Source organism: Typha angustifolia, chromosome 12 (genome assembly GCF_048772165.1).
Source record: "Typha angustifolia cultivar Huaian chromosome 12, ASM4877216v1, whole genome shotgun sequence".
Taxonomy (NCBI): Eukaryota; Viridiplantae; Streptophyta; class Magnoliopsida; order Poales; family Typhaceae; genus Typha; species Typha angustifolia.
The window spans coordinates 7,696,638-7,706,885 of NC_133250.1; the positions used below are offsets into that span (position 1 = coordinate 7,696,638).

Here is a 10,248-nt window from a genome sequence, read left to right on the forward strand (position 1 = left end):
TAAAAGAGTCGATGCTTGAGATCCTAGTTTAAAGATCCCAAATAATTAACATATTATTTGTCAAGCTTAGACATGATATCGTCGATTGATTGATGTGAGTTAAACCTTTTAAGGTATTTAAGTGAAAATTAGTGAATAGGTTCATATAGATCTATCAGCATCCGGTAAAATAGGATTAGAGTGTCTTTGAGTGGTAACTCATAATTTTTGCTATATGCAATATAAATATACGACTGAGACCTTTAATCTATAGTGTACTATAGATAATCGATCAATTAGTGGACCTTTTATAAGGCATCCCGCTAGTGCTCACTTTTACGCTCATCTCTCACCACCATGTGTCCGCCGACCGTAGATCTATACTCTCTCATCTCTCACTTTATATAAGCATCTAAAGTTTATGGCATTCTCTTAATTAACTAATCTTCTAATTTAACTAAAATAGCTCTCACTGCCTTCCACTGCATCAAGTAAGTCAGATTAAGACTCCTCGTGGGAAGGCCTGATCCAATAATCCTCCTAATTGAGCAAACCCGGCACTGGCACTGGCACTTCTAAGGTCTCTAACATTTGAAACCTCCTTGCATCTTGGGCTTGGTAGCAAAACAAGGTTGCTCTCATCATCCACCACCCAAATAGGGACCACAGAATGTGATTCATTTTATAAGGAACAGCATTCTAATAGTAAAAGTGCAAAACCATAAAACCCTTCTAAAACCCTTGCAATATTTCCCTCTTCCCATGTCCTCCTCCAAATCAAGCCTCATCCTCCTCCTCCTAAAAAGCTCATAAGCAAAAGCTTCTTCCTCCCAAGATGCCCTTCACTTTCCCCTGGCCCAATCCCTTCTCCCAATCCCCTCCGGAACCCAAACCCAAATCCATCTCCCCGAACCCCTTCCTCCCAATCCAATCCCACCTCGCCGCCTTCTTCTCCCACATCTCCCCCTCCAACCCCAACACCTCCTCCCTCCTAACCCATCTCGATTCCACCGTCCAGTTCATCACCACCCACGCGAAGCGAGCCCTCCAATCGGGCCCCGCCACCACCACCTCCTCCTCCTCCGCTCGAGGCCCGGCGTGGGCGCGCGCGGCGCACGTGTTCGACCTGGCCATGTCGCCCAAGTCCATCGAGGAGCGGCTCGCCGGGGTGCCCGTGTACGCGCTCAGCAACGCGGCGGAGGAGTTCGTGCTGGTGTCCGGGGTGAGGACGGGGAAGTCGTTGGGGCTCTTCTGCTTTAATAAGGAGGACGCGGAGAAGCTCTTGGAGCAGATGAGGTCGATGAACAAGGACATGCGTGAGGGGTCGAAGGTCGTCGCCGTCGCGCTCAACAAGGTGGGGCCTGTTCTTTTTTTTTTTTTTGTGTGTGGTATACTGCGTAAATACTACTGCTTGCTGTTTACAATGAGTTCTACGTTTTTGTTATAAGTGCTATGTGAAGAAAGGCGTTTGCTTGGCCTTGCATTCTCAGATTTGGGGCACTTTCATTGCAGATTTTCCAGCTCAAGGTCGATGGGGTTGCCTTCAGATTTGTTCCAGATTCGTCTCAGGTGGCAAATGCTATTAAGGTGATTGCTCTTTATCTGTTGTTGAGGATAGTAAACAAATGAGCAAGAAACCTATAAAACCTATAATTTTATAGATCCTGCGTCCAATAAAAGAGCTATTCAAACTTGTATCCATTCTCCATTTCCTTCGTTAAGAGCAATTTCTGGATGAAAAGACAGTTTTTTTCTAATGGAATAAAGGAAGATGAATCCTTGTGCAAACATATCTAAACATCAAGTATAACTGCATGCTCATGTCAAAAATGTTCTGGTGAAACTTCTCTGTAAGCATTGCAGGAAGGACATTTCATTTAAGTGGCAAAAAGGTACTTTTGGTGCAGTTTCTTCAATTAGTTCTTTAATTGACATATTATAACAGTCGGACGTAACAGAGTTTCTCTTTTCAACTTTTCTCATTTAGAAATATTTTCTGAAAGTTGAAGCTGATATACACTTTTGTGAGGAATCTAGCAAGTGACTGAAAGAATAAGCGAAAAACCAACAGAGGAAGTAAAATCCTATAGTTTGTGGTCAGTGGCAAAATTACCATCTCCATGTCCATTAAGCCAACATTTTTATCTACACTGCCACCCACTTGCGGCTAATGTTTTCAATTATGTAACATTAGGAAAGAGAAAATGTAGAAATCTATGTGAAACATAGAGAAGAGAAAAAGGCATAAGAGATATACTAGTACAGAAAAGAAAATGATGTCGTTTTATCTAGTGGAATCAAGTTAATTATTCATAAATAGCTTTTGTCTTCCCTAATGTTGATTCTGCACTTGTTAACATTATTGAGCCTTTCCCTTTATCTGCATATAGAAAATGTTGATTCCTTTCCATTTTTTTTTTGGGTTGCCTTCTACAAGCTGCGGTTCTCCTAGATGAGCATGCTTTAAGGAGTTCTTGTTTTTTCTGCTTGTATACTGCGGCAAAAATTCTATTATTTGCATGCATACCCATCCAAAATATAATTTGTATATATGCCCTTCCTAGATTGTTTTTAGGGTGGCATGTGTACAAAATCACAACTTTTGGACTCGTATATACACAAAAAAATAGGACTTTGAAGAGGCATATTTGCGATTTTCAGTTTGGTTGTCGAACTGTCCAAATAGGCTCTTTTGAAGGGTTATATATATTGAAGAAGTTTCCTTCTTGTTTTACAGGAGAAAGAGAAGGCAGGGTATCTTTCAGATGGTTTTTCTGGAGTTCCAGTTTTCCAGGTCTGAATGTTATGCTACCACTGTCTATTAATAATTTTTTACTTGCAAGGGATGCGGTTTACCTGTTGTCTTTTTCATAATTCTAGGAGCCTTCTGTTATCTGCTTTCTATGATTTCCAGCTATTAAACTCAAAGTTGCAAACAGATAGGAAGGAAATGAGCAAAACATTTCAAATGCGTCCCGTGCTTTTAGACTTTTAGTGGTTGTATCTTCCATCTGACATAGGGACATTAGTGTGACTGGCTTAATCTGTCATAATCAGCCTTCTGAATCTCATAAGCGTATTAATTTCTAAAAAATTAGTGCACTGAGTGTACCCCATTCCGTCTGGTAATAATCCAAATCGCACTTCATATTTTCAAATCATGAGATTAGTAATGGAATAATTTTATTATTTTATGTATAAAGTTGGACACGAAATATTTATGGTGTTATAAGAGAATAGCTTATATCATTCTTTTTACAACTCATTATCATGGATCATTATGATCAGCAGCAAGGGCCAAACAGAGCACGTATACCAAATTGCCCAAATGTTTCATCCAGGGCTCTACTTGCAGATTAGTTAGCTGACCAAAGCCCTTGTCAAAGCATATACTCAACTAGCTAGTTTTCTGGGCCAGTATTGTTCATTGAAATCCCAACTTGATTGGACAGTTTTAAAACAAAATTTGCTAGCACTTGTTGATGATACTATGCGATCTAAACAGAACAAATCTTTGCAAGTGGGTCAAGCTGGTCCAGATTTTGCTTGATCTAGTTCTGAGTTCTGACCTATATTTGGGGAACCACACCTAATTGGATTGGGCTCAGGTCAGCTCTAAGTTGAAGGTTCTATAATTCGAACAAATCTTAAGGTCCTTGTGGGTTCATTTGATTCAATGCATGTGTGGTCTACTTCGCTAAACAAAGATGCAGCGTACATAATGTTTATCCTGGTTTCTAGCTCATGTGACCAATGAGCAATGAGTCACCACTTCCACAATATGGTCTAAGTTGCATCTGGCATGGGCCATTTTTTGATTTATTCACCTGCTTCCTACTTGTATGCTCTCCTTAGTGTCAGGCTCCAGTTTAGGAAAAAAAAAGAAGAAAAATAAGCTCTTCAGATGTGATTTGTGCTAGTTTTCTTTTATTAGTTTTAAGATTAACTAAAGCTAGTTTTATCCTTGCTGCCTTCTCGAGGTGTTGATTTTGTTCTCACAGGGGCAAGTTAGTTTGTTGCCTGTTGAATTTCTTGCATCCCGCTGGTGTGAGTTCTAGTGTTTCTTTGATTATTCACTTTATTAGTTCACCTTCCGTATATTTTAAGTATTAGCTCTTATCTGGAATCAACTTCTGTGTATTTCCTTCCAATTATATTCTCTTTTTGCACTTGACCATCAAGCTACTTCATGCTGCATTATTTATCCAATCTATTGCATAGACTGGGTTTTCTGTATCCTTGTCACATTTTCTGAATTATGGTTTTGCTATACATGCGTTGATACTTGTGGTGTACCCTAAGGAGGTAAAAGATGAGTTTGATAGAACTCATTATTTTACTGTTAGTCAGATCATTCTCTATACATAAATGAGGGACCTTTATAGGCAACCAAATAAGATGTTGATTTTTCTATGTAAATAGGAGAATCAAGACACTCAAATTTTAGATCATTCCTTGCAGTAGTAATCACCTATTCCAAGGTTTGTGCTCTCTCAGAAAAAAGGAAAAATATTGCATTAATTAATGAGAGAGAGAGGAGAAAGATGCATATTTGTGGGTCGCTTTTATTCATTGATGTAGACTTCAACTGTAATTTCTCATATGCTTCAAGAACTCTTTGATGAGATTATATCAGTTCCTACCTGAACTATTTTCTTGACATTATTGCACAATCTTATAATACTGACTCTTGTTCATTTCAGTCAAGGAGTTTGGTCTTAAAAAGTCTAAATAAGAGATATCGGCCTGTTTTCTTCAGAAAGGTTAAGAGAAACATATATTTTGTTTCTGTATTCTGTCACTTTAAGTTGTCTTAATCTAATATTTTGCCATTCATATATCAAGGAGGATTTAGAAGACTCGCTTACGAGAGCTTCTCAACAGCAGAGGCAATTAAATCCATCCTTAAGGAAGGGTGACATTCAGGTATGTAACATCACATACCATCAGATAGATTGCCATGAAGAGTTCAAAGACTACCTTAGTTCATCTTATGTTACTGTTATCTTCTCAGGTTTGTGTCTTGGAGGAAATTATTAAAGCAATGAAGGTAAATTACAAGTTACGGCACATTATATTGCATTTCAGTAAGCACTTGTATTTATTATAATTCATAACTCTACAAGTTAACAAGCACATTTGCAGGAGAGTTCATCAAAATGGGATGATGTTGTGTTCATCCCTCCCGGTTTCAACGTTTCGGTTGATATCAGTGAAACTGTATCTGCGTAGGCCATGATCCTTCCATCAACTTCTCTGTAACATAGCATATCGATGCCCGTTAGCAAGTTATTTCCTTGCAGTTATGTTATCTATCTTGTATGAGATCAACTATCAGCTTATGTGGAACCAGATATACAAGATTGGGCCTATGCCATCGTCTCGTTTATTCATTTCATTAGCTTTTTATCGAATTTGTGCTTGTTTAAGTACTCTCTGGACATCTTCCATTCAAATTGTGAAATCCGTTGATCACTTGATCCGAATGTAGGTAAATTTATAAATAATGTACTATATATATATATGTATGTATGTGTGTGTGTGTGTGTGTGTGCATGTTTGTGCATCTATTATCACTATTTGTCTCTTATCATTTATTCTTCTTTTATTCTTTCTAAGATAAGTGGAAATCTAACAGAGTACTCCCGGAACACTCCCACTGCAAGCCTAGGCCCTGCTGAGCAAGATGCACTGCTCTTTCCTCTTCCTCTTCTGTGGACGCACCTCCGCCTCAGTATTCCCTGGGAACGGAAGAGAAAAGACTCTTCTTTCTCCGGTTGGCCACCTTGCCTTGCCTTGCCTGGTTAGCAAGTCCATCCCTTTGCTCGCTCTCTCTCTCTCTCTCTTTGTTCTCTGGAAAGCAGTGGCAACCCAATTTTCCATCTCAATTAACTGGTGGCATACTTTGATCGTGGGCTATAGCCATTCGTTAATCGACCGTGTTAGCCACCTCCTAGAAATGATAAAAAAAATTAGGAATTCACAATCTAGGGCTTAATTTACAAATAATATTAGTAATTTTAGTTTTTACTATTATTTTATATCACATTAAAAATAATTATTACATATTTATTCTGGAACACAAGTAATTATTCATAAAATAAATCTTTTCGTTCTGGTAATAAAATATTCTTTTTGTTATTCTTATTTCACCTCTATTCGTAATGTGAACGGGCTTTAAGGAATAAGAGCCACATTGTAAAGAAAGAAAAAGACACCTTCGGACAAACGGAGATCCTATTCCTTTGGGGCATTGGATAGGTGATGGCTTGATCAGGATGGTTGGGGGAGAAAGTGAGGGTTAATTATTCGAAATTTAACAGCACTATACCATTGGTTAATCTACCAGTTACTTAAAAGCACCTTTCTCTGATGTCAAGATGACTAGACGTATTAGATAGCCCCAATACGAGATTATGGAGTTAATTTCATCCATAATAACTGGACATGCTAGATAACGCAGTGGTACTAGTTCATGATAAGGATTATGGATTTAACTTCACCCATAAACGTTGGAATTAGATTTTAGTAAATTTTCCACTAAAATGTTATATGCACGTTATACTCATTCATTTTTATTTTTAAAGAGCCATCATTTTAAAAGGACTGAATTGACTCGGTTGTTTAATTTTAAGATTATTAAATTTGACTAAGCTATTTAATCTAAGAGCTCTTTTTTGTTTTTTTTAACCATAGAGGTAATTATTTATTAATCGGTTTGATGTAGATCTTTTAGGTATAATAGAAATACAACAAATTTAATAGATATTATATTTTCAATATGTAATTATTATTTTTTAAATATATTATCTTGCACATTATTTTTAATAATAATATTATCTTAGTAATTTATCAAGTAAAAGATATTTATATTTTGGGAGTAAAGTATATATATCATAATAGAGGTATACTTGATGAAAGTTTAATTAAATTTTATCTATTTAATTATTTTTTTATTATTTAATATATCTCTAATTAGTTTAATATTAATTTAAACTAAATTTAATAACATATAAAGATAGAGAATTATATTTAAATTGAGGTCTATCTCCAAAAAATCAAATTTAAATAGTTTATCTTATAAGTAAGATATAATTATATCAATCACAATCATATCTAAGAGAGAAATCTTAACGGAAGAAAAGACCATATAATTCAAAAGCTGCACACATAATTAAATTTTCTTAACTAATATGCTGATTTGTCGGTATCATGAAAACCGGTTATTATATTCGTTTAGATTAAGATTATAAAATTTAAAGAGGTATTGAAGTCTACTTCCTTCTTAAGCAAGGGCATTCACGTCACGTCGGATACGATGACACTTTCATCGACGAGCTTGCTCGTTGGACAAGTGGCGGACAACGACACGGATAGTTGGTTTAATCTATATAAAGAGTTTTAGCTATCTATACAATAACTATAACAAGACATATCAAGTGATCCACATACTATTTCAAGTTCTTTTTTTTTTTTTCCTTTTGATAAAAGAAGGTATTATATTACCTTAAAAACATGATTCTATCCTAATCATGGCCTGAGCCTCAGAGTCATAATATAAAAGAAATAAGATTTCAGTTGCCAATTCCTATCGTCACGAGAGATGCTCCCCTCTCAGATGATAGCAAATAGCAAAAGGAGAAAATCTCGCAAACTGAACGAGCCAATTAGGAGTGGCCAAAGAGAGTTTGGATATCCTAAATGATGTGGTTTAAGGAAGGCCTGGGCTTCACCACAGAGAGAATATGAACTAGATTTTGACAAGTTACTTTCAATACGATCTTTGAAATCTAATCCTGGAATCCAAGGAGCCAAAAAAAGAAGAAGACCCAGATAATAGCAAGGCGACAATATTTATGCACATTACGTTCAAATAATTTATCTTCCATTGGTTTCGATAAACAACTGAAGTGCATGCAAATGGTCGGTCAACATTGTTGAGGGATCCCAAAAGAACAACATCTGCGACAGTAATAGAATAATGGAACATTCTATCAAGAGATCTCCTCGCTTGTTTATTATCCCAAAAAACACGAGAAAACTTTATATACAAAAGAAATCAACAGATCATCTGATAGGTTTCTCCTTCGGTTCCTACCATTTAGATCCATCGATACGAAAAGAAAGGATGCTTGAAAATAAAAGCCTTCACTTTTCTTCTACCGCATAAGGGGGTGAAAAAAAAAAAAAAAAAACTACATCCCTCTCCGATCTAAAAAGGAGGAGCATAGATTTACCGAAGATTTTGACACGTTCGATTTCGATTTCCGAACGAGCTGCTTCAAGATTCGGGATCAGTGATCATCCTCGGCCTTGGACATGGCCGAGAGGCGGCTCGGCCGCGGGTGGAAGGCCGCGCGCCGCCGCTGCTGGTGGGAAGACGGTCGGATCAGCGCGGCGAGGGCCCGTCGCAACCATTCCCCCTCCACCGTCCCGATCCGGACGAGCGAGTTCGTCATCGCTGACCGCCGCGCGTTGAGCCGGCTCGAGACGCCGCCGCCTCCGGAGGCGGATCCCTTGTGGAGGCTACAGCGGAAGGAGCCGGGGTGGGTGGTCGGCGAGCACGTGCACGTCTTCCGGTTCCCGCCGCCCCGGGCCGCGCCAGCGACAGGCTTCTTCACCGCCTGGTGCCGGTGGCGATCGGACACAGCGAAGGAGCGGCCGGGGGATGTCGGACGGCTATCGATGGCGAATCGGACGGACGTTGAAGGCGGGGTCGGAGATGAGCCGTGGCAGCGGAATAAGCCGGCGGATCTTGCCGCGGAGGAGGATGGCCCGAAAGCCGAGGCCGAGGAGGAGGCGAACGCCGTCGCCGGCGACATCGATCGCCGGAAGCCGTCGGATCTCGATCTCGAATTCGCCGCCATTAGAGAAAGAGAGGAAAGAGAGAGAGATCAATCAAAATTGTGAAACCTAGTTGGGCAGTGGAGTGGAAGTCATATAAAGGAAAATGCAACGAATGGCATAAAAAATAAATAGTAGAAATGAGGAGGGTATTATTGGAAATGTAACGGTGGGATCGGCCCATCGGGGTCCAAAGTTAACTAGATGAGCGGTATTGAGGTAACCATGGGTTAGAGCTTCGGATAAGGAACTACGGGTTTAAGCTTAAAGCGGTGGGCGTCGGTTTAAACCCAGGACGTGGCTCCATGAGCTTGGAACAACTGTCAGTGAGGCCACCAAAATTTGACACGTGTAGAACGGCTTTTTGACTACAGTTGCTTTTTCTTCGGGAGTGACCACACTACCGGTCCCGGATAACTTAAATTAACAGATAATTACAAATCACACCCTGTATTTTAATTATATTATTTAATAAAACTTTTTTTAAAATTTTTTATAAATAAAACCTCCTTCGAGAAAATAGAATAAAAAGTAATAAAATATTTCATCCAATTCAAAATTCTCCCAATCTCACCCTTCTAATCTAATATGAATTTTGAGATTTAAACACACTAGTTTTGGATACTACGTGGGATTCGGTGTTTGAATATAAATTTAATATTATGGATCCTATTCCTACTTCATTGGAAATGGATGTTTTAGTTTGTTTTCAAACTATTTTAAGAGATTATTAGTTCTATTATTAAGTTAACTTAATAGTCAAATTAAGTTATATTTATCTAAGTAAGATTTAGCTTAATATTTTTAGTAAATAGAGTGCTCTATTTATGCATAACTAAAAGGAGAGGGTTTTATTTATAGTATAGCTAAATTATTGGGTGCTATTTATAACTGTCTCTTAAATTAAATTATTTTAGCAAATCTATAATTTACCTATTATGTAGGTATTCATTATTCATCTAATATTCCGATGTAAACTGAATTAGATGGAATCACATCAAGGGGGCTCAATGGATTAAATTTAGTTATTGATTATTTGATTTAATTATAGCCTAGATTATAATTTTATTTAATTAGTTAAATCCAGTTGTTGCGTAGTTTTGGAAAAATATTCATAGAATATATCTATAAATAAAACGAAGGATCAATCCGAGAAATATAAAGAAGGCGGATTTAGTCAAGTTAGTTAGTTAGCTTTATCTTATTATTTGAATTTCAAATAAATAGGATAATCCGCATATGGATCCAATTCGCTAAGAATTTTTATTTCTAAGAGTGTATAAATAATAAGAGTTTAGCCAAGTTATTATTTTCGTCCTTATATTTTATCGTAATCGTTAGATAGTCATTATTTTTCTAGGAGTAAATCATAGCCGTAGATCATCCGCTTTTAAACCCTAGCCATCACCTTTCTCTAGCAACCAC

The 10,248-nt window shown here is 37.8% G+C and overlaps 2 protein-coding genes across 2 annotated transcripts; one reads left to right on the forward strand and one right to left on the reverse strand.

Annotated features, from left to right (window-relative positions):
• Positions 1-685: 685 nt before the first annotated feature.
• On the forward strand, positions 686-5,372 carry LOC140772004 (protein TIC 22-like, chloroplastic). The gene is made up of 7 exons (XM_073113882.1): positions 686-1,333; positions 1,492-1,566; positions 2,717-2,773; positions 4,683-4,742; positions 4,825-4,905; positions 4,994-5,029; positions 5,125-5,372. The coding sequence occupies exons 1-7, from the start codon at positions 815-817 to the stop codon at positions 5,209-5,211; spliced, it is 915 nt and encodes a 304-aa protein (XP_072969983.1). The 5' UTR covers positions 686-814; the 3' UTR covers positions 5,212-5,372.
• Positions 5,373-7,915: 2,543 nt separating this feature from the next.
• LOC140772235 (uncharacterized) lies at positions 7,916-9,033 on the reverse strand. The gene has a single exon (XM_073114209.1). The coding sequence runs from the start codon at positions 8,844-8,846 to the stop codon at positions 8,274-8,276; it is 573 nt and encodes a 190-aa protein (XP_072970310.1). The 5' UTR covers positions 8,847-9,033; the 3' UTR covers positions 7,916-8,273.
• Between the last annotated feature and the right edge of the window lie 1,215 nt (positions 9,034-10,248).

Coding starts and splice junctions, on each gene's coding strand:
- LOC140772235 (XM_073114209.1), bottom strand. CDS start 8,846: ATGGCGGCGAATTCGAGATCGAGATCCGACGGCTTCCGGCGATCGATG.
- LOC140772004 (XM_073113882.1), top strand. CDS start 815: ATGCCCTTCACTTTCCCCTGGCCCAATCCCTTCTCCCAATCCCCTCCG. Junction 1,334..1,491: donor TCGCCGTCGCGCTCAACAAG/GTGGGGCCTGTT, acceptor CTTTCATTGCAG/ATTTTCCAGCTCAAGGTCGA. Junction 5,030..5,124: donor AAATTATTAAAGCAATGAAG/GTAAATTACAAG, acceptor GCACATTTGCAG/GAGAGTTCATCAAAATGGGA.